Genomic DNA, 25,229 nt, shown 5'->3' with positions numbered 1-25,229 from the left:
CTATCCTTTAAGGTAGCTTTCCTGGTGGCTATTACCTCTGCCCGACGCATTTCGGAGCTGGCTGCCCTCTCAATCAGGCAGGACCTTTGCCAATTCCATCAGGACAAGGTAGTCTTGCGACTGGACCCCACCTTCTTACCCAAGGTCAGTTCCATGTTCCACAGATCTCAGGATATTGTCCTACCTTCCTTCTGCCTCCAACGAGACCATCCCTTGGCAATTAGATGGCACACCCTGGATCTCACCAGAGCGCTGAGAATATATATCCAACGCACAGGACCCTTTCGGAGGTCAGAAGCACTTTTTGTAGCCTATCATCCCAGAGTCATGGGGGCCAAAGTGTCTTCAACAGTAATAGGCCGTTGGATCAGAGGGACTATATCTAAGGCCTATGAGTCGGCCTCCCTCTCAGTTCCAAGGAACATCACTGCGCATTCCACCAGGAGCGCAGCCACCTCGGCCGCTTGGGCGACTCAAGCCCCGTTGGAGGAGGTCTGCAAAGCAGCCACTTGGGCCTCGCCAAATTCCTTCATCAGGCACTACAAAATTGATTCTTACGCTTCAGCGGACGCTGCCTTCGGCAGAAGGGTACTCCAATCCGTTATCTCACACGATAGCAAGCTAATCCCACCCTAGGGACCATCTATTGGGTATGTCCCATGTGACTGCTGGACCCGCTCCTTCAGTACGGAGAATAGGCGTTGATTGCTTACCTGAACGCCTCTTCTCGTACGGTGAGCGGGTACAGCAGTCACTTCCCGCCCTTGTATGTGTCTTCTTTACCTTTCTATATCTTTCTTCTTCTAACAATGAGAGTTGAACACTACAGAGCTTCACAACTGAGCCTAGTCTATGGATTCGCGAATTCTGGGGAAGGGGCGGATCCGGCAAGCTTTTTTAATACTAGGCTCAGTTCCACCGGATTGGACATGAGCAACCCATGTGACTGCTGTACCCGCTCACCGTACGAGAAGAGGCGTTCAGGTAAGCAATCAACGCCTATTCCATTTATATGTCAGTAGAGTCCACATGAAGCCCTGATGAGATTTTGGGGCAGCATTGTAAAAAATTCAGAAACTCCAAAAGGAACAAACATTTATTGAAAGAACTAGATACACCGGTAGTGTAAAGGCATACACAAAATCTCATCTACAGACTTAGGCACAAGAAAGGCTCCCAGCAGTAAAAGAGTTACGCATGAGCATTGTCATATATGCTGCATCTTCGGCTGAAACATCTATAAACTGCTATAATTTCATTTGTGGGTTTTTATATTGCATTTAACCAACAGTCTGAGGCTGAGAGAGAAAGTTATTGCTTTTTCTCCTAGAGTGCTTTGCTTCATATCTGTCTTTTATTATTGGTGTTGTGTTTAATGTGCATGTAATGTTGTCTCTTCTGATACAGGTACGACTCCTCTCTTCGAAACCGAGTGTGCGTATGCAGAGGCTACGCTCGATGATTTTCTGGCCTGGAGTGGAGGACGGCAACCTTGTCCTTCTGGACCATTCAGTAGTTATGATTTGTGTAAATACTGGATGTATGCTGACTATAAGTACATTGATAGGCTATTTGAAGATAAGCCAGAACATTTTAAGGTACATTTACTTTCCATTGTCCTTTATTTATCTCATCAAAATGATGGGGTGATTCAGGAAATCCTGATTATTCTAGATTTTTTTTCTGGTGTATTGAAAAATTAGTGTGCTGCGGAGGGTTTTTAAAAACATTTTATTTTATTTTAAAATATTTAGTTTATTTAAATATTTAATTGCATTGCTAGTTTTCTTCCCAAAGATTCAAGCACTATACAGTACATATGAGCTTTACCAGTTCTCTTATCATAGAATCATAGTTAACAAAATTCATATAGGCTGCAGTCCAATTTTCTGCTTGAATATGAAGTCAGAAGACAAAGCTTCCCCAGTAAATGGCTATCTACTCTTGGCTTGGATGTCTTCATTTGGAAGAGGCCCCATCTTTCTGAAGAACGTACTGTCAAACAAATCTTATCATCAAGAATTCCTTCTGGTATCCAGATTTTTGAAATTCTAGACGGTATCCTTCTGTAACTCAATCTCATTAGATCTAGCCTACTTTCTGTCACCTTCTGCAGAAAGCCTTTGAAGGATGCTTGAAGAGGACTATCACATCCAACCAGTGTCCTCATGCTAGACATACTCACTTCCTTCATACATTCCTAGTAGCACTTGTCTTCCCTAATCAGTAATAATCATTCCTTTCTTCTTAGTTCAATTCTGCAGTGTTGGATTAATAATAATTCGTCTATCTTAGCCTGCCAACTAGCCTGGACTATTTGCTTAATTTGTCCTTTAATATGCACCCCATTCTCTCTACCATTCCATTGCTAGAGGGATACCATGGTGCTATCAAGCTGTGTCTTATTCCTAACCTTGCTAAGAAAACCTCAAAAGCTGCAGACGTCAGCTGTGGCCCATTACCTGAGAAAATCAAGTCTGGAATGCAATGGGTAGCAAATAGGTTATTCAAATCCTTGATTAAAGCTTATGTTGTAGTAGAAGCCATCAAGTGGACCTCTAACCATTTAGAAAAGGCATCTACAACTACCAAGAAAATGTGTCCTGCTATAGAACTGGCAAAATCAAGGTGTAGCCTTGACCACGTCGCTCCTGGGTTCTCCCATTCCCTAGCTGGGACTTTAGGCAGGCTGTGTCTGGTAGATTGGCAAACAGAACAAGTACCTACCCATCTTTCAATATCCCTGACCAGACCTGGCCACCATACATAACTCAGGGCTAGTGCCTTCATGTGAACAACCCCTGGAAGAGCCCGACAAGTTTTTCATAACAGCTGATTGGAATGAGGGAAACAAGAAGACATTTTGAAGTGCTCCATGATTGATTGATTGATTGATTGATTGATTGATTGATTGATTGATTGATTGATTAGATTTGTATGCCGCCCCTCTCTGTAGACTCGATACTAGCAATACGGCAGATCTCATATCAGTCTCCCTGGGACAATTTTTTGCCTCAATTCTGGGGTTAAACTTAAATTTTCCACCGGGATTTTTTCATATAGTAGCATCAGGGGGTAATTTGGTATATATAGCAGTGATCTCTGTTATCTGACACTTTAAAGGGCTGTTTCTCCATGTGAGATCTTAAAGGTTGTGATATCTGCCACTGAGGGGGTTTGCCTGCCCTCCACACCTTTGCTATATGCCCACGCTGGACACACTGGTGGCAAATGGCCTCTTTCAAATGACAGTTAAATCTGAGGTGATTTCCCCCACGACTCATACAGGGAGATTGTGGAGGCATTCTTCCAGTAAGCCACTCCTTCGTTACTTTCAAACTGCAGATTCCTTCATTGAGGGAAACTTGGAACTTCGAAATCCTCCCCAGGTAGCACAGGATCAGTAGCATCAGTATGTTTAATGGTAGAATGACTGTCTTCCATTTCAGTTAACGATTGTGATGACAACTCAGCTGCACAAGCCTCATCTAAAGTGGTTTGAAATGTGAGGCTTTGTATTGCTTAAAGGCGACGTTTTAAGTGGCTATCTCGCACCCCCAAAACTAGCCGATCTAACAGATAGTCCTCTAGATTAGTAAATTTACAATAGAGAGCTGCTTTTCTCAATGCAGCCACGTATTGGTTCACAGACACACACACACATACACATACCCGTAACATTGCATTGACCAGATCTTCTGTACTGGCTATGAATTAATCACTACACACTGAGATGTCACAAAATATGTTATGTTACCCTTATAGTACCCCTTTAAATATGTTTACCTATTTGATTCTCCCTGTCCTAAGCTGTAGGATAACAACATTGGCGTATCTTATTGTGTTGTTAGAAAGAATTGATACATTCAATGCAAAGTAGATAAGCTATTCAATTAAACATTACATATATAAATAAAACTATGTTGAACATGATATGTTCAATGAAAATATTGTGTAATTAAAAACACAACACATAACCTTAAAACTCTTTTTGGGCCATAGTCTGTAGAATGTGGAGATCTGCAATCCAAGAACAGTTGCTGGTTTATATGTTGCCTGTCCTTGAGGTAAATGATAGGAATCAATATAGTTTTATAGAGAGGTGAGATAGAAGGACTTTCAGTAAATATATTTAAGAAACAGGAACATGAGACTTTGCTCAATGGTTATTCAACCAGAGGAAGAGACAGTGAGAGAAAGAGAGATTTCATTATGTTTCTGGTGAAGTAGCTTATGCATTCCAATGACATATACCATTAGGAGTTTACATTCACCCAAATCAACCCAAGATGAGTAGTCATTTATAGAAAAGAGGACAATATAAATATAATCTATTGGAGAATGGCAACCCACTTCAGTATTCCACCAAGGAAATCAAACAGACAATAATCAACAGTTTCATGTCAATGTGATTCTGAAAGATGAGCTTTCTGTGCTACTCATTTTTTAATAAACCTATACCCATGATGGCGAACCTGTGGCGTGCGGAGTCATATCTGACGGCATGCGAGGCATTGCCCTATGTCATCTACAGCGTGCATGTGCGTGCTGGCCAGCTGATTTTCTGCCTTCTGGTGGATGGGGGGGGGGGAAGCTCATTTTCACTCTCTCCAGGGTTCAGGAAAGCCTCCGATGCCTGTGTATGGTGAAAAATGGACAGGCCACTGAAGTTTGAAAATGAACCTCTGGTAGGCCCCTTGGGCTGTGTTTTGCCCTCCCCTAAGGAGGCTTTCCTGAAGTCTGGGGAAGGTGAAAAATGGCCCAAATTGTATTGGCAATTCTGTGTTGGCAAAAACTTCATAAGAGAAGGATTTAGGGGTAGTGGTTTCTGACAGTCTCAAAATGGGTGAGCAGCGCAGTCAGGAGGTAGGGAAAGCAAGTAGAATGCTTGGCTGCATAGCTAGAGATATAACAAGCAGGAAGAGGGAGATTGTGATCCCACTGTATAGGGCGCTGGTGAGACTACATTTGGAATACTGTGTTCAGTACTGGAGACCTTACCTACAAAAATATATTGATAAACTTGAGCGGGTCCAAAGACGGGCTACAAGAATGGTGGAAGGTCTTAAGCATAAAACCTATCAGGAAAGACTTCATGAAATCTGTATAGTCTGGAGGACAGAAGGGAAAGGGGGGACATAATCGAAACATTTAAATATGTTAAAGGGTTAAATAAGATTCAGGAGGGAAGTGTTTTTAATAGGAAAGTGAACATAAGAACAAGGGGGCACAATCTGAGGTTAGTTGGGGGAAAGATTAGAAGTAACATGAGAAAATACTGAAAGAGTAGTAGATGCTTGGAACAAACTTCCAGCAGACATGATTGGTAAATCCACAGTAACTGAATTTCAACATGCCTGGGATAAACATATATCCATCCTAAGATAAAATACAGGAAATAGTATAAGGGCAGACTAGATGGACCATGAAGTCTTTTTCTGCTGTCAATCTTCTATGTTTCTATGTTTCTACTGAAAGTCCAGAGGCTTCAGTGAAGTCTGTGAGCATATGTGGGGGGACAGCGTGGAGGGGATTGTGCACACATGCACAGGGGGAGGGCATTGCATTATGGATGTGGACACACACACCCTTTTGGCACCCGAGCAAAAAAAGGTTCACCATCACTGACATATCAATGCAGATATGCAGAAAAGGAGTTGAAGTTAGTAACAGACATTATTTTCTAAGTTCAAAAATACATAAGAATGTTGTCCGTAGCCATGAAATAAAGAGAAGCTGTGCTACTTGGGTGAAAGACTTTGACAGATCTGGACAAAATAATAAAAGAGAAGAAATTTCACACGGAGCAAACAAGGCTGTAGTTTTCCCTCTCATAACACAGGCCTATGAAAGCGGAACCATCAAAAACTATGAAGAAATATTATGAGCCTTTGAGTTGGATGGCTGGAGAAAATTGGTTGAGAATTTCTTGAACTACAAGAAAAAATAGATGAAGTAAACCCAGACTTCTCAATGGAAGCACTAATAATGAAACTGAAGTTTATTTGGGACTTACGATGAGAAGGAACAAGTCACTGGAGAGAGACGCTGATGCTTGGAAAATTCAAAGGCTACCAAAAAAAAAAAAAGGCAATGGAAGATAAGGAAACTGGATAACTAATAGCAATAGCACTTAGGCTTATATTTGTTTGTTTGTTTACTTATTTGATTTTTTTTTTAATGCCGCCCTTCTCCTTAGACTAAGGGCGGCTTACAACATGTTAGCAATAGAACTTTTAACAGAGCCAGCATATTGCCTTCACAGTCTGGGTCCTCATTTTACCCACCTTGGAAGGATGGAAGGTTGAGTCAACCTTGAGCCGGTGATGAAATTTGAACTGCTGACCTAGCAGTCAGCTTTAGTGGTCTGCAGTACTGCACTCTATCCACTGTGCCATCTCGGCTCATGATTTATATATATACCGATTTATATATATATATACACAGTGTTTTACAATCCCTGTCTAAATGGTTTACAGAGTTAACATATTGCCCCCAACTATCTGGGTCCTCATGACACAAATGATACAAATATGAGTTTTTAAACATTCAGAAAAGAGATTGTTGACAGCCAATGCTGGCAACATAATGCCATGAAGAGTCAAAGCAAATGAATGACTGAACAATGACAACAACCAAGAGAGCAACAGGGGTGAAATATATCCTGTTCTTTTTTCCTCCCATGTAGCAAACATGTGCTTAAAAATTCCTCTATATTGTAATCTGATTTGGTCACAACATGAAGAGGCTTTTTTTAAAAAAAATCTGCTTAAGATACTGAGTATTATTAATGCTGTCAAACTAGCCGAGAAATTTGCTTTCATTGGTAACTTGTTTTTTCTACATTTTCATAGCGATTTGCTGCTTTGCATGTAGTTTTTATTTATGTTTTTTTCTAAGGTGACTTGAAGGGTACAAGAAGGCCAGTTTACCTATTTTTTTGTTCATCATGATTAATTGAGCCATTTAGAAGTTGTTTGAAACCTAGATTGCACTGTTTATCATTTACAGTTATGTGGCTTAAGGTAATGATTCTATTATTTTAACGGGCGGACAATATCTCATGTCATCCAGAATTTTTGTTGTTGTTTTTGTTGTTAACTTGAGATCACATTACAAACTTCTGACCGATAAATCAAATGCAAGATAAATGTGTAGAGCTTAAATAGAAATGAGAGCTCTTAAAGTGACATATGGGTATATTAGCTCTGTTGTAAGTAGTAAGCAAAATAAATGTAATTCAGAAGTAATGTGCCATCTGTTATGGTTGGGATAGTTACAAACTGCATTTGTTTCGGCTGCTGATCTTTTTTTCTTGCAAGAAAAGAGAAGGCACCATTGTGCCAGAATTTCAGTACTATCCAATTCCTTTTCAGCTCATGGGATATAAACTATTTTGCCCATAATCTGTCAGATATTTATTGAAGCTGTAAACTTTTTTTGAAAAAGGGGGAAGGGGGTCTTTTTAAATCTAATATTGATTATGTTCTTTCTCTTTGTCCTCAAGTTTCAACAGAATGCAGAAACCAGTTAGGTGTGAGATTAAAGTGTGGAGATGGTTATTACCCTTAACTTTATCACCAAAATACTTGTATTGGATTTAAAATTTTATGACTGTGGAAAGCTGGAAGAGCAATTTTTCCTTTGAGGTTTCTTGAAGCGTCTGACAAATATTTGCATTAGTCTTTTGTATTTCTTTCTTGTAGATCAAGAAATGTCCTGCTGTTACCTCATTAGTGGGAAGCTTAGCATTTACCTGTGTGATTCTCCAGTGTGGCGTCTCAGAAAAATAGATATAATCTTACAAGGAGTTAAAAGAAGGAGTTATAGAAAATCAGGATTTATATATTAAATGTTGCAAAGGTTCATCTCTAAAGCTGGATGAAAAAAGCTAAGAGAAAGAATTTAGGAGTAATTGTGGGGTTTTATATGTCATATTCCATGCATATATGGATATAGTGCTTCATGCTGAAGAAGGTCTTGTGCTAATACCATAAAATTTATATAGTATTGAATGTGAGGCAGTATTAAAAGGTCAAGCTGTAGAAGCAAAAGTATTTCTGGATTCTGGCAATTCTCTGAAGAAACAGGTCTTGTTTTCAGAGGCCATTTTGTTTTCTAGACACAAAATCAAAAGGCATAAGAATTATAATTTCATGAAAGAACAAACTTCACTTCTTTCTTCCTTCTTCCAACCTTCAATTTATTCTTTTTTGGTAGAGAAGTAAATGTCTTGGACAAATAAAAATGCTGTAGAGACTGCAAAAAGCAATATCTATTAAAGACTCACTATTATCTACTAATATTTTTGCTGCATATTTCCTTTTGTGGTAAGCAATTGTGATGTATTGAAATAGTCAATGTGGTCTAGTGCAGTGATTTTCAACCTTTTTTGAGCCGCGGCACATTTTTTACATTTATAAAATCCTGGGGCACACCACCAACCAAAATGACACAAATAAATAAATAAATAAATACATACATACATACATACATACATACATACATACATACATAACCCCCTCATATATACAATCCCATGTAACATCCCCTTATAAATACCTGTACAGTCAATCATCAATCATCCCTCCTGAAATTTATACTACTGTCTCATTTCTGGGTACTTCTCCTGTCTTTCCCCCTTTTCTCTCTCATGTTTCTAATTTCTCTCTCTTCCTCCCTTTTTCCCTCATTCCTTCTCTCCCTCCCTTTCTCTCTCTTTCCTTTCTCTCATTCCCTTTCTCTCTATCCTTTCTATCTCTCACTTGTTCTTTCTCTCCCTCCCTTTCTGTCTCTTTCCTTTCTCTCATCACCGCGGAGGGAAAGCATTTGGCATCGGCACTGCCAACCCCCCCTCCAGGAGCAGCAAAAGCCTCAGCGACAGAGCAGAAAGGGAAACGGCGCGATCCGTCACTTAGGCTTTTGCTGCTCCTGGAGGGGGGGGAGGATTTTCTCCTCCCCACCCCCCCGGCAGCCAAACGTCGCTGAGGCTTTGGGCATCAGCGCCTTCCCTTCCACGAGCAGCAAAAGCCTCAGCGACGGAGCCGAAAGGCAAACGGCGTGCCCCGTCGCTGAGGGTCTTGCTGCTCGTAGAGGGGTGGCGCTGATGCTCCCTCTCGCCGCCCCCATCTCCCCACGACCGCCTGGGGCCGCTGCAGCCGGCACGCTCCCGCTCCCACCGCCAGTGCCCTCCCGCCGGGCCCAAAGGACACTTGCCGCCGACGCCAGGAAACTCCAGCTGGGCGGGGCGCTGCCGGTGCCTCCGAGCTCCCACTCGCTCTCCTTTTTCCCGCCTTCCTTCTTTGGGGCCCAGCAGGAGAGCGCCAGAAACCGCGGCAACGGGCAGGAACCGGGGGACATCTGCGAGTGGGAGCTCGGAGGCACCGGCAGCGCCCCGCCCAGCTGGAGCTTGGCGGCACACCTGACGCGGCACACCGGTTGGGAAACGCTGGTCTAGTGGTTAAGATGCAGAACTATGAATAGTGACATCTAGGTTCAAATTTACCCTAGCCATGAACTTTATTGAACACCTTTGCATCACTTGCTTTCTTTGAGGACAACCCATCTCACAGAGTAGTTCTATGGAAAATTACAGTGCCATGTATAGCAAATTATAAACTCATTTCTTTCTCCATTGGCAGCATCAAATATAAATCCCAGTGACCAGTTAGGTCCCACAGAGTGGGCCTTCTCCAGGTCCCGTCAACTAAACAATGTCGTTTGGCGGGGCCCAGGGGAAGAGCCTGCTCTGTGGCGGCCCCAGCTCTCTGGAACCAACTCCCCCCGGAGATTAGAATTGCCCCCACCCTCTTTGCCTTTCGTAAGCTCCTTAAAACCCACCTCTGCCATCACGAATGGGGGAACTGAGATATTGTTTCCCCCTAGGCCTTTACAATTTATGCATTGTATGTTTGTTTGTTTGTATGTATGTTTGGTTTTACAATAAGGGCTTTTTAGTTGTTTTAGTATTGGATTTACATGCTGTTTTTTATTACTGTTGTTAGCCGCCCCGAGTCTACGGAGAGGGGCGGCATACAAATCCAATGAATGAATGAATGAATGAATGAATGAATGAATGAATGAATGAATGAATGAATGAATGAATGAATGAATGAATGAATGAATGAATGAATGAATGAATGAATGAATAAATAAATAAATAAATAAATATTCTGATCCAAGAATATAAATATATATAATTGGGTCCTGCACTAAAGAATTGACCAAGCTTTCTTTTTTCAATTATACACTCACTTGCTCTCTCACATATACAGGTGCTATGAAAATTAACAATTTATTCAAGGTTGAGATAATAGCAGAGAATGAATTCATAACAAAACATGGCATCTGAAAGAAGCTTACTTCAGTGATTTTCATTTAACAAGAATGCACAGAAGAATAGTCAAATCTAGTCCAGAATTCTGAGAAACTGGTCATGATTGTCAGTCAATCCAGAGGTCAGAATTGTATGAGCAGAATCCATCCAAACAATACTCAAGAGCCAGAAATTGGATAGTTGATTCCAATGAGGGACCATAGGTTCAGAGCTGCCTCTTAAATCAGGCTGCAGCCAGCTGCTTTTAATCAAGATAATGACTCTTTGGCTTGGTAAGGAGTCTCATAGAATATCTTTGCTCTACTCTTTGCTCTTACCTTATGTGGGGCCTGGGAGATCTTTCATCATCATCATTGTCATCATTTGACTGTTCCATCTATCTAGGTAATGCCTATATTGTATCAGCTTCAGATGATTCTTGGTTTAGTATCTCCTGAAGCTGACATTCTGCAAGTTCTGCTAACCTTACTATGACTATCCCAGCCCTTCTGCTAATGGGATTCTAACTGACGTGATTGCAAATATTAACATCATCAAAAATTCCATTTATTCCAACCATATACTGTACCACCTTTTTTCCGATCAAAGGAAAGGCAGCAGCCTGGTTTCTGTTGTTTGTCTCCTCTCTCTTTTTCCAAGATCCTCAGGTGGCTTTGATTGGCCTCCTTCTTTGCATTTCTGTGTCTCCTCATGTTTATGCCAAGCATAAACCATCATGTTTGACAACATTCCAAAAAGAAATTAAGATAAAAGTTACCAAGTTGCTGTTGATTTGTATACAGCTAATAATTAATCACAACTACAGAGATAACCAAGAATAGACGGCATTAACGAGATCCTCATCATTGAAGAAATTGTTGTTGATACACTTAACGAATTGGAATGACCTTTTGCTTAATGGTTTCCTTTCATTTTTCAAAATTAATTTTAGGAGATTCTGGACATATGCCACAATTAATTTCCCCAAAACAAATAACATTATAGAATTATATTTCTTAGATTTGCAGTACATTTAGCAAAAGATGCATACTGATATACAGTGATCCCTCGAGTTTCGCGATCTCGATCTTCGCGAAACGCTATATCGCGATTTTTAAAAAAATATTCATTAAAAAAAAAACCACTTCCGCGTTTGGCTTCAGGACTCAGCTGGGAAGCGCCGTGGCTGTTTTAAAAGGTCGCAGCCGGCCTGGGGGGCTTCCCAGCACCCCCCCAAACCCCCAACCTGGGTCTTCCCGGCCGCCCACGCAAAGGGGAAACCCCGTCTCCTCGCTGATGCCTGCCGCTCGCCCGCCCGCCAGCAAGAGGGGGAAGACCCAGGGAAGGTTCCTTCGGCCGCCCAGCAGCTGATCTGCTCGGTAGCGCAGCAGCAGCGAGGAGCCGAATCGGGGTTTCCCCTTTGCGTGGGCGGCGGGGAACGCAAACTCCACCATCTACGCATGCGCGGCCATAGAAAAAAGGGCGCGCATGCACAGATGGTGTTTTTACTTCCGCAACCCTACATCGCGAAAAATCGATTATCGCGAGGGGTCTTGGAACGGAACCCTCGCGATAATAGAGGGATCACTGTATTACAAAGTGAAAGAAGAGGTAATTTGGGGGGTGGGGACAGTGGTAGATCTTTCTTGTAATCTTGTAATCTTTCTTCCAAAATTATTCAAGTAAAATAATTACAGTGGACTACAAGTACCTGGGTTGATTCTTCGTTTCACATGCTATATATCTGGAGGGCTCTTAACTATCTTCAAATAACTTTTCTGAATGAAACTTGACTATAGGTATCCTCATCCACTCACAATCAATAATACCTAAGGAGGGAGATGTTAAAAACAGGAAGATAGCATATGTGATCCAAACCCCACTCCTTTTATATAGATGTTATCATCATATATATACAAGAGATGAAATTTAAATTATGCCACCACATCTATCATCCTTCACACACACACACACACACAAACAGGAACCATGAAATTAGAACAGTCAAACATGCATTTTAATGTTATAATGCATGTACCACAATTGCAATAGCATTTAGACTTATATAGTGCTTTACAGTGCTTTATAGCTTTCTCTAAGTGGTTTACGCAGTCAGCATATTGCCCTCAATAATCTGGGTATTCATTTTACCGACCTTATAAGGGTAGAAGGCTGAGTCAACCTTGAGCCGCTGAGAATTGAACTACCGAACTGCTGGCAGCCAGCAGATGTATCCTGCAGTACTGCATTCTAACCACTGTGCCACCATGGTTCTAATGATGTTAATGACATCCATTGTCTGGATTGCCTTAGGATGTGCATTGGGTGATACCCAAGCCAAAATTTGGTCCATTGCATCTCAAGTCTGCTAAATGTGATTTTGTAAAAATCAAGGTTTTATTATATTATCTTTACAACAGGACATTAGATGGTCTGACTTTGGATTTCCTGGAAGAAATGGAAAGGAGAGCACTTTGTGGATTGGCTCCATTGGAGCAAACACACCCTGTCATTTGGATTCCTATGGTTGCAACTTGGTATTGCAGGTGGAAGGCAGGTAAGAAGGAACGGACAGTGGCTCTCTTTACCACTCTGATAGATGGATTCCTGATTTGTTTTGTTTTTATTTTTAAACTGCTCTGGTGTTCAGAGTTTTTTCATGGTGCAAAGTGTCTAGGCTCATTATTAAGAAAGGGAAATATTTTTAAATGAGAAAATTGGTATCTGTGTTCATTAAATCACTATATTAATATTCATACAAAAAATCTTACTACTTTTGGAAAACAGCTTATTCTTTAAAAATGTACTAATGCTGGGAATAATGCTACTGCATTTTTCTATTGTTTTCTTCTGAATCAATTCACAAGGGTTTCGTGCATTAAAAGTTAACACAGGCTATGCAGATAGTACCAGCCAATGACAAGGAGAGTTGAGCATTTAAAAGCGGGGCAACATAGGAATAGTTTTTAGCCATATATACCACTCCATAACACTTTATAGCACCCTCTGGGTGGTTTACAATGTAAAAGCATTATTTGCAGATTGCCCCCAAACAATCTGAGTCCTCATTATACAATCTAACAAACTTCTTTTTTTCATTGTGATCATTCCTTTTCCTTGGCTTTCCTTTTTTTCAGAGGTTACACAACCTCAAGCTCCAGCACGCCAGGGGTGGCTTCTAACTTACTTCGCTGCCGGTTCACTTCCTCCCACACCACATGGGCTTGCGAGCATTGCACGTCACGTGGGCACATGCACAGTGGCGAAAACCCAGCTTCTGCTCATTGCAGAAGCAAAAAACAGCTTTTGCGCATCTGCAGAATTGAAAAACAAGATGGTGGCTCCCATGGCGCTGCCGAGAAAGCCAGTTCTGAGCCATGGCCAGCCAGTTCAGTGAGTGGGGGAAAATTCCCACTACTGGTTTTAAAGAACAGGCCTGAAACAGCCAAATGCTGCTGATGGCTTGTCATTTATAAACCAAAAAAGAGAAACATAATAAACACACGGGTAGCAATCCTATTTAAGCATTTATTTTAAATTACATTCAGTTTTCATCTCATAATGCCATTTTGGGGGGGGGGGGGGGATGCCGCCTTCAGTTTTTAGATGCTTTTTTAATATTAGATTTGTTTACATTGTCACACTGTTTTATTATTGTTGTGAGCTGCCCCGAGTCTTCAGAGAGGGGCGGTATACAAATCTAATAAATTATTATTATTATTATTATTATTATTATTATTATTATTATTATTATTATTAATTGTGAAGATTGATGTGGATATTGGCAATATGTAGCACTGAATAATTCGGATAATTTATGTTGACCAACGGGAACATGGAAGCTTGTATCCTTTTATTATTTTACTTTTAGGGTGGACATTCTAATTTTAGGTTATTCAGATTTTCCTTCTTCTGAGCATTTTCCACTTTGATTTTTTTAAAGAGGTGACCAGAAATGTAATGCAGCATTCCATAATAGCATTAGAAATTACATTGCAAATAATTTGGAAATTGCCTTTTTCGTTATTGATGTGCACAGATTTTCTTTCAACTGAAATTTCTACTAAGATTCTTAGTTCATTGCGAATTGAGACTCTGCTAGTGATCTGTGAAGTTGAGATTTCTTTCGAAGTGCACAACTTTATTTTTAATGTGGTGGATGTTGTTTGCCGTTTAACTGCCCATTCCACAAAGCCTTTTGGCTTTAATAAATATTTGGGAACATCCCTCCCTTGTGTCTTCTCTTATAAATTTGCTCTCTGTGTTTTGATTTATAAAACTTATTTATGTGCTTGTTTTGCTCCGGCTCGCAAGCTGAAAATGCAGCATTATGGCATACAAACCATTTAGAAAGCTTGTGTTTTGCCACATTAAAATGTGGGCAGAAGGTTTGTGAGTTTGAATGCAGTGAATTCACAATGAGGAGAAAGCTGAAAGGATTTATTGAGCAAAGTAAACCAGAAGAGTAACTTTAATTGCTAAATATAATATAGAGAGGAAATATTTACAGGCAAGGCAATGTTGAATAGAGGGCTATAAATATAGGAGAGATTCTTACAGCCCTTTTACTTCCAAGCTTCATCTTTGTCAGAGGACATTCCATAACTAACACATAGCAACCCTCGGAGGCTCATGCTTAAGCTAACCCATGGATGTGTTTTTCATCTTATACAGTATGAGACTCTACTTGTTCATACTTTAATTTAGCATATGTATTGTTTCTTCTTGGGTTCTCTGCAGATAGTTGGCCTTGGAGTTGAAAGAAAGTGACTACTTTTGACCTAGACTACATAAGAGAACAGTTAATCACAGCGAGCAACTAGAGAGATGCAAAGACTCGTTTTGAGAAATCTTAGCTATTCTATGCATATAGAATACCAAAGCACTAAAACAGAAGTGTTTTTATACTGGAAAGCACAGAGAAGAACTACTTGTCTATACAATCCTTTTCTGCTATAGCACTTCAGCTTGAAGATAGGATTGTACCCAGTACCCCAAGGTCTCCCAAAACAGTTGGATGTTTTACCTCGACTGAAGCCTCACTAAATATAAAGAAACTTGTTTTCAGCTAAACATGGAGCGGAATGTAGGAAGTTGATCTTTACAAGGTTAGATGGTCTCTTGAGCCTAGTTCTTATAAGTGATATTCTTCCAGGTCTGTCAGAAAGAACCATTTTACAGTTTTGCAATCTGAAGCTTTTAATTTAGGATGCCAAAGGTAGAGGATAGTAAATGCAAAAACATGTGAATTATGCAGCCTGTAGGATCCCAGTATGCCGATATCTTCCGGCCCAAAGAGAAACAGTATGTGCTTGTCCATCAGAATAGAAGCAAAGCTTCTCTTCTTTTCAAATAGCCCATTAAATTCTTAACAATCTGATGAATGGGGATAGGCATTTTAGTCATTTACAGGAAATGCCTGATCTGACAATTACAATTTTGGACATCTTGTCTCTTTTAGCTGAAATATAGTGGCTGTTTCCTGCAGAACAATCCTCATGAAAAATGGATTTGGTCCCATTCTAAATTACAGGAAATGCAAACGATTACACATACTTGATAATGTGTTAAAGGTATTCAAGCTCAGATTGATACATAAATAGAAAATAATAAGACTTAACTATTTATGTGGCATAAATTACAGAATAAGTAACAATACACAGAGAATGCTACCAGTTTGAAGACTAGTGTTCTATTCTATACAAAGCTGATTTATCAGAATAAAATCTCAGTAACAACTGACTGAGATTTGTTGTGCTGTTTTTCTTTGCAATATTATCCAAGCACATCCAGTCCAAATTTATAATCTCAACTGGAACACTTTAGTCTCTACAATATGTCCTAACTGTTACAGACTTCCTTACTTTAGAATACTCCAGAAATGTTGAATTTAAGTCACCGTGATCACTTGTCATCCTTTGGGGGAGTGACTAGACAATGCATCTGGAGAGGACAGGTTAGGAAAAAAATAGATTGCTTATCCTATATGTACTTTTTCTGGATTTAGGTTCAAATTTTGATGCTAACACTTTATGCTAAGTGATAGTATGTTTAGCTTGCTGTAGCATGCTATGTGGACACACCTATTGTGATTTTTGCCATAAAGCATGAACATTATAATGGAATGTGTGGATGACCTTGGGGAAAGAAGAGAAGAGATGTTCTCTGGAAAACAATCAAACAGGAGAGGGAATTGCCCCCGAGATGCATTTATTAAAGTGCAGTATAGCAGGCAAACTCTGCCCACAATCTAGGGTTTGATTCTGATGGGGCTCAATGTTGACTGAGCCTTCCATCCTTCTGAGGTCAGTAAAATGAGGGCCCATATTGTTGGGGGCAAAAAGCAAATAATACTTCTACTTTGTAAACCAACCAGAGAGTGCTGTTAAATCTCTATGAGCCTAAATGTCTTTGCTATTAAGGGTCAGAGAAACAAACTTCAGAAGGATCTGATCCAATGGATCAATTAAAAGTTACGGTACGTCTGGAAGTTCATACTTTCACATTTGCAAGATTCTGTTAATGTAGCCTTACAATACAGTTGAATTAGCTCATCTAATTATGTTTCCTGTCTGGTTTTCCTGGGAGGGTTAACAGATATGCAATCTATGGCTTGTCACGATGTGTGGATTTAGGCAGAATTTACCTATTTGTACTTATAGAACTTTATGATGCAAGTTTCCATTATCTTTTTCCAGGAAAAGATGGCATCTGTACCCACCTGAAGACTCCAGGCTTCTTTATCCTACCAGAATTCCCTATGAAGAATCTAGTGTATTCAGCAAAGTCAATGTGCTGAATCCAAATTTGAGGCAATATCCGCTGTTCGAAAAAGCACAAGCCCACGTGGTTACACTTAATCCTGGCCAGGTATTTTCTCTACCCTTTCTGTTGCTTTCATTAAATATAAAATTGAACAAATGAACTGAATGTGAATGAGCCGGAACATCCAATTTAATTTATTTGTTACATTTTTATACATCGAGTCTTAGTTTGGTATAGTGTTTAGTGCACCAGACTAGTGCACTAGGAGACAACAAGTTCTAGTCTTGCCTTAGGCATGAAAGGTGACTTTAGGTGACTTTGGTCCACTTTCTCACTCTCAGCGCAATTTTCCTCACAGAGTTGTTGTAATGTGGAAAATAGGAGGAGGAAGGGGTATTAGATGTGTTTGCCATGATCAGTTATTTATTAAAAAAATAAAAGTGTGTGTATATATAGTTGTTATAATGATAGGGGTAGATTTGGGGCTAGTCAAATATGCCCAATTTATATTATCCAAGTGAAAAATTGTACTTTGTGAAAGAAATGAAAGAAGATCTGGGGTATGCAAGCAACCTTGAAAGTTCTTAGGTTTCTGAGGATGGAGTAGAAGCTACTTCTGTTTTGAGAGCAGTCATTTGCTCAGTTTGGACTTCAGAAACCCTTATGCGGAACCAGCCAAAACCTTTTGCATTTTCATCATGATGGATAGTTCCATAATGGAAACACTTGCCCAGTGGCTCTCTCACTTCTATTTACAGCATGCATTAGCATTTCAATGAAAACCTTCAAAGTAGTTTTAACAAAGTCATGTGAAAGTTGATTAATCATACTTTACCGGACGAGAGGACTACAATAAATGAGCAGCGGCCCTGTGAAGGATTTTTCTATTTGCCAGAATTCGAGGATCTCAGCCCCATCAGCATGATGCCTTCCAAATTAATTACTCACTCCTTTGTTCTAAGTATAGCTTTCATTACATAATGAGCTTCTTTTCTTGATTTGGGTTGTAGCCCTCTAATCTCTGATGTCACTCAGTCCCTGGAACATGTCCTTTTAGGGCAATATGACCCTCATCCCTGCTATATGTACCCACCTCTATTCACTTTTGGTATTTTCTTGGATGTACTCCAGCAAAGTCATGTATAGAATTGCATTGATGTCCTTCCAAACACTTGTCATTGCATTATATTACATTCTGTATGGCATGAAAAATGGCTATGATATGCAAAACATTCCACATTAAACCATTTCAAATTTGCAAACACCCCATTTTTCAGCTTGAAATCCTTTCTTTTGAGTGTGAAACAGCTATGTCAATTGCAAAATGGGTTGTTTTGTATATTCTACTAGTGTGTTAAACTTGAAACAGCGTTGTGCTTTTGAAACACAGCTGTTCCAAATTCAGAATACTTCCAAAACGCTTCTAATGGCCTGTCTCAAACTCGCAACTATTACTTCACACTCAAAACAGGGTATTTAGAATTTGAAGCAGTTTAGATTTGAAATGTTTTGCATTCGCCAATAAATATCTTATTGATGCCGAAACCAGAATAAACTGACTGCTGGTTGTTCTCTTTTGTTCTTCACATTTTATTTTGTTGCTTTTTCTTACTTTTCTGTTCTTTCTTAATGATAGCAAGATATTGCATTGCATTACCATTGGAAATTCAATGCAATTCCAATTATTGCAAATGGTAATTAAAGCTGTAGTATCCCAATTTTTAATTAAACTTAAAAACTAATTAAAGTCAAATGTTTAGAATAGATGACTTGTAGCACGGCTCCCAAAATTCTATGACACAGAAGAAAAGTCGAGGACCAAAAAATGCTAAAATTTTCTATGGATGTCATTTCAGAAATACATTATTGAATACAATTCAACATGCAAAAAGGTCAGAATTGTCTAGTGTTGAAAGAGATGTTATGAAACAAGATGATAAAATCCTCTAATAGTAAAGGAAGTCATTCTTTTATAGACACTATTCAAAGAAATTCCTAAGTATTATGTCTGCAAATACAATTACTTGAAAGTTTCCTATCAGCAATACATTACATAGTAATCTTACACTATTCTCTGTTCTTGTTTGGCCATGAACTGTAATGTGATGGACTAAAATATCACAACAATGTGGGACTGGAAAACTGAAATAAAGATGTGTTTTGAGATTCATCTTAGCAGTAGTTGTGCACTAGATGTGATTATTAAAAGAAACTTAATGTGCCTAATGCCATCTTCTGGCCACTGTGTCTCATTTCACTGTTTATCCTGATCTTGGTGGCATTGGGGAATCTTGGTTTCTGTAAATATATTTTAATGAAACCTTAGCCTTATTTTTGGGTGAACAGAAGCCAATATTAAATAGTTTCATCCATTTTGGAAGATTCATCTAATCAGTTACGAAGGCTAAACGGGATAAAATTATGAGGTGGCTTCTTAAATCCTTCCCCGTATTTCAATCTTTGACATGATCTTTAAAGCATCTGTGTGGGATTCTCATCGACAGCCAAGTTCTAATAGGGTTCTTTCTACATCACTCTTGCACCTGCAGATGATAATTTGAGCCTGTGGGTTTATAATTGCTTTCTCAAAATGACAGGAGAGCAATTTGAAATATGCTTTTGTGAGCCTCTGAGAGGGGTTTTTTTGTTTTGTTTTTGTTAGCAAATTAGCCTCAGCTAGCTACCTGACTGACTCCACAAAGAGTATTGAGGGAAACCGCAGGCCCCCAGAAGCCGCAGCAAGAGATATAGACAGCTACCAGTGGAGTGGCCTCATTTTCACATCTTTTTCCATTTGTGGAGCCCAAATGTAAAGTGTAGATCAAAAGCTGTCGTCGGGTATGGAGAAGTGATTTGATAGGGCATTAAAGGGGACTATAATCTCCATCTTGTTCATGCTGAGATTACATTCACAGCTCAGAGGTGACTTTTTCACCTCAAAAAAACCAAATCACACCCACCCTCTGAATAAACATGGAAAAGCTGTGTGCAGATTTTATATAGTGTAACTACTTACTTCTCCAGTGAGAAAGCATGAGAAGAGATAGAAGTTTGAGCAACAGTTTTATGGAGGATTGTGGGAGCATATCAGGACTTGGAGGGACTTGAACTTGATTGACTTAAATGGTTTTTGTTATGTGCAATTGTTTAAATTTCAATTCAGTGGCTATAACATTTATTCAGCAACTATACAGTGTTCCCTCAATTTTCGCGGGGGATGCGTTCCGAGACTGCCCGCGACAGTTGAATTTCCGTGAAGTAGAGATGCGGAAGTAAACACACTATTTTTGGCTATGAACAGTATCACAAGCCTTCCCTTAACACTTTAAAACCCTAAATTGCAATTTCCCATTCCTTTAGCAACCATTTAGATTATTACTCACCATGTTTATTTATTAAAGTTTATTTTAAAAAATTTATTAAAGGTGGATGAAAGTTTGGCAATGACATATGATGTCATCGGGGGGGGACTGTGGTATAGGGGGGAAAACAGCGAAGTATTTTTTAATTAATATTTTTGAAAAACCGTGATATAGACTTTTCGCGAAGTTCGAACCCATGAAAATCGAGGGAACACTATTGGCTTTTTTAAGCTTCAGGGGTACATTGTAATATCTTATTCTGTTCTTTTCCTTTCCTATTTTCTACTGTTACAAGTTTGATCACAATAACCAGACTAAGAGAAGCTAATTCAGGTAGTAATATCATAATCCTATAAAGAGCCATGACTATCTTTGCAGTGATATCCCAAAATATCCCCAAACTCTTCTCTCATGTTAAATCATAGATCTATATCATAAATAAATTCATGGTGGAGAGAAAGGACAAAAAAGCTAAATAAGTATATATTTCTTTCCCCAATTAGGGAAATTTTATTTTATTTATTTATTTTGTCCAATACACAATGAGGGTTATACACATAGTAAAATACATGATGACGGTTATAGAGGAGATACTCATAGTAAAATATATCTAAGAAAGAATAGAAAAGAAGATATAGTAATAGAACATATCAATGAAAGAATAGAAGAAGAGATATAGGAATAGAAGAAAGGTATAGGAGATATAGGAGAGCAATAGGACAGGGGACGGAAGGCACTCTAGTGCACTTGTACTCGCCCCTTACTGACCTCTTAGGAATCTGGATAGGTCAACGGTATATAATCTAAGGGTAAAGTGTTGGGGGTTTGGGGATGACACTATGGAGTCCGGTAATGAGTTCTACGCTTCTTAGTCATAATTCCCTTACTCTATGTCTATGGTAACTTCCCAACTGCCAGGTTAGAAAAACTCCCTCTTTTCTAACTACATTTGTATGTTTATTTCACCTGCCCAACTCTAATGGGAAATTTAATGAAGCCAAGACTTTCTTTTCCGTAGTTTTTGAAGTAGAAATTGGAACATAATTGAGAACTATTATCTTATAGCATCTGTTTTTTTAAAAAACCCACATGATTAGTTTAGTTTTTCCTAGTCTTAGTTTAGATATTATTTTAAATGCATTGTTTTTCTGTGTTTATTCCTGTAAGCCACCTGAAATTATAGATGAAGTGGCATTGGAATGCACATAATCTTTTAAATATGTCTTACTTAATAACAAAAGCTTGGCGTGATCTGTGAGAAAGGCCAGTTTGTCCCTTCAAATACCCCTTTCTGGGAAAGATAAACAGGCAAGAGATCATATTTTCATTCCTAGCTTATGACCCTAGTGTGAAACAGGATGACAGAATAAATAGACTATTGTTCTGATACAGTGTGACTCTTCTGATATTTTGATTTGATCTGATCTATGCTCCCCAGACTAGAGTATAAATTGGAATTTGGCAGGCCAAGTGGACTCTGTTTCTGCTGAGGTTTCAGTCCACTTCTTAGCTGAATATCTAAATGAATCAAAATACATTTAGGTGATTATTAGCTTCCCAATTTGCATTCCATTCCTCCAGCAATGTGTTCTCTATGTCACCTTGGATGACTTTGTATTCCTTCCCAATGTAAATTCTGACATTATACGGTACTGTATTTCTATGTACATTTTATGGTATCTTAGCTTTTATGATACATCACTTGCTTTCACAATTCTTAAACAGATCTGCATGAAACTGTATAAAGGTAGTCCTTGATTTATGACCTATCACTTAACCAAAGTTATGACAGACCCCCCCCCAAAAGAATGGTACTTACAACCCATGCTTGAATTTACAACTGCCAAGCCCCCTCGTCATATGATTACATTTTAAGCGCTTGGCAACCATGATTATGATTCGCTAAATTTTTTGCCAGTTTCTGACAAAAAGAACCCATTTGGAAAATGGTTTGGTGATTCACTTAACAACCCTGTGATTTGTTTAAACTAATTTTAATTCACTTTACAATTGTCATAAAAATGGTCATAAAGTCAAATCCAGCCGCTTGGTGCCTCAACTTACGATTGCAGTGACTTAATGATGAAATCCCAAGTTGTGCTATGGTCATAAATCAAGGACTAACTATAGGAACAGCTGTTGCTTGGCCTTCTGCTGGAATCAAAAATATATTATTTTTACTATTTATTGACTCTTATTTTATTATTATTATTATTATTTAGATTTGTATGCCGCCCCTCTCCGCGAACTCGGGGCGGCTCACAACAAAGCATAAACAGATCGTACAAATCCAAATAGATTCAAATAAATTTAAATATTTTAAAAAGTTGCAAACTGTATAGTGAGTTCTTACTCAGCCAGTCTTCCAGCTGATTAGCAGATGTTTTTTGAAGATATACAGTATATCTAATTTGATTATTTCCCAAAGTATGCAATGTATAAACTATTTACGTTATGAAATTAGTTAGAAGATTGAATTGGAATTGGTAGCTGAATTCTCAAGCAATTATACCCTATTCTGCAGTATTTTGTTGAAGTTCCCAGATGTCTTTTATAATGTTTCTCCTACTGTTTTAAAACAAATTATTTACAGGAATGCTTTTTACCTATCTTTGAAGATGAATATCTGTTTCTAAATAATTGATGGCATCCTAATCATAATCTAACAGTATATTTATGTCACTCTCATGAAATCCCCTTATATATTATTATAGGTGATGTGTGGGTAAATGAATGTTTTGACAGGATTCATGATAAAATATAGGATAATTGCATTAAAATAAGCGGAAAGTGGAATATTTCATAGTGGTATAGTTCACACAATTCTATGCCAGATTTCTAAATAAATATATATTTCAATAATTACATTGGCTAGATGTGGCAGAAGCCTGGCATATCATGACATTTTCTACAAAATCTTTGTGGATTTTCATGTCTAACTATTTGGGTGAATGTCTAACTGTCTTGTATGTGTCTTCTTCAGAAGAATTTGTAGAGGAGAAAATGTAGTGTTAGGATCCATGCATTCTTTGCAGCTTGAAGTGACAGCTCCATTAGAAAAAATCTTGAAAGATTATTTGGCTAAATTTGTGTCTATGTTTCTAAATCCAGTGAATGAAAAGAAAATTCTAACTCCTGCTTATATATGCACAAGCTTAATCCCTATTGGATATATTATCATTATTATTATTATTATTATTATTATTATTATTATTATTATTATTATTATTTAGATTTGTATGCCACCCCTCTCCGAAGACTCGGGGCGGCTCACAACAGTAATAAGAAACAGTGTAACAATGGGACAAATCTAATAATAAAAATATATAAAACCCCCAACAATTAAAAACCATACAGCACATACATACCAAACATGAAATATAAAAAGCCTGGGGGAGATGTCTTAGTTCCCCCATGCCTGGTGATACTGGTGGGTCTTGAGTAACTTGTGAAAGTAGGGTGGGGGCCGTTCTAATCTCCGGGGGGAGTTGGTTCCAGAAGGCCAGGGACGTCACAGAGAAGGCTCTTCCCCTAGGGCCCGCCAAACGACATTGTTTTGTCGACGGGAGCCGGAAAAGGCCAACTCTGTGGGACTTATCAGCCGCTGGGATTCGTGCAGCAAAAGATGGTTCCGGAGGTATTCTGGTCCAATGCCATGTAGGGCTTTAAAGGTCATTACCAACACTTTGAATTGTGACATATAACCTCCCATCCCAAATGTTCTTATCAATGCCCCCCATCACCACCAAATTGTAAATACTTGTTGAACAAGACAAAGAAAGGGTTTTATTTTGGCTGGAGATAGGTAGGGGTGGGTTCCGGATTCCACTACTACTGGTTTGCTCAGGGACGCACATGCGCATTCGTAGTACTAAAAAAAGCTTCTATGCATGTGCAGAGGCAAAAGACAAAATGGTGGCACCTATGTGCCACTGAGAAAACAGGCTTGGGGGCGTGGCAGGCCTAGCTTCCAGGGACCCGAGCCGCCATTTTCAAATGGTTCTATAGAACCAGTCCGAACTGGTAGAAACCCACCTCTGGAGATAGGGTGGTTTTAAAAATAACAAGAACAAGTGAGACATGGTGACCTTGAAGCACCTTTCTTTGCCAGATACTCTCTTCAGCAGCAAGGCTGCTGATTGACTGCTTCTTCCTTCAATTTCAAAAATTCCCAAATTCAAAATGACCAAGTTGCTTTCAGAGCCTGAAGTTGCACAATGCTGAAGACTGTTTGCTAGAAGAAAAGTATGGAGGAGGGCTTATTGACCTCATGCCTTGTTTACAGACTTCTCATTGACGGCTTAGATGGTCAGTGTAGAAGAAATATGTCCCTGCTTCCCATTGAAGATTGATATCAAATTTCTAATGCCCAACTTATTTCTAGGATATGTTTAAATCTGTCCATTTTTTGTGAAAACCTATGGCTTTTAATAATGGTCTTTTATTAAGCCGGCAACTGTAAGCAGTCATCAAAACATGTGAACGTAATAGAACCCATCTGACCCAATGTTGGTATTATTATTATTATTATATTTATTTTGTAGCACTTGTTTAATGCTGTGGTTGTTAAGTGACTAATTATTTCTATTTGGCAAAACCATTGTAAAAGTCATGTGACCGTGGGATGCTGCAAATGGCATAAATGTGGCCACATTATCAAGTCAGATGAATATGGAGGGAGCCCAATTGTTCCAGCTTTGGATCTGGATCATAAATCCCCTTTTCAGGTAGCCGTAACTTTGAATGTTCTCTAAGCAACCGATCGTAACTCGTGGACTACCTGTCAT

At 39.1% G+C, this 25,229-nt stretch overlaps 1 protein-coding gene across 2 annotated transcripts in view; it reads left to right on the top strand.

The window, feature by feature from the left end:
• The window catches only part of HSPBAP1 (HSPB1 associated protein 1), an 82,320-nt gene that overhangs the window by 47,516 nt on the left and 9,575 nt on the right, over nucleotides 1-25,229 (top strand). For both annotated transcript variants that reach the window (XM_070730208.1, XM_070730213.1), the window contains exons 3-5: nucleotides 1,408-1,598; nucleotides 12,736-12,872; nucleotides 17,014-17,185. In XM_070730208.1, the coding sequence (XP_070586309.1) occupies nucleotides 1,408-1,598; nucleotides 12,736-12,872; nucleotides 17,014-17,185 (500 nt within the window). The remainder of the gene's footprint in view (nucleotides 1-1,407; nucleotides 1,599-12,735; nucleotides 12,873-17,013; nucleotides 17,186-25,229) is intronic.

This window comes from Erythrolamprus reginae, chromosome 1, assembly GCF_031021105.1.
Source record: "Erythrolamprus reginae isolate rEryReg1 chromosome 1, rEryReg1.hap1, whole genome shotgun sequence".
NCBI classification, from domain to species: domain Eukaryota; kingdom Metazoa; phylum Chordata; class Lepidosauria; order Squamata; family Dipsadidae; genus Erythrolamprus; species Erythrolamprus reginae.
Note: the sequence above shows the minus strand (reverse complement) of the source record. Positions and strands in the feature narration are given on the sequence as shown.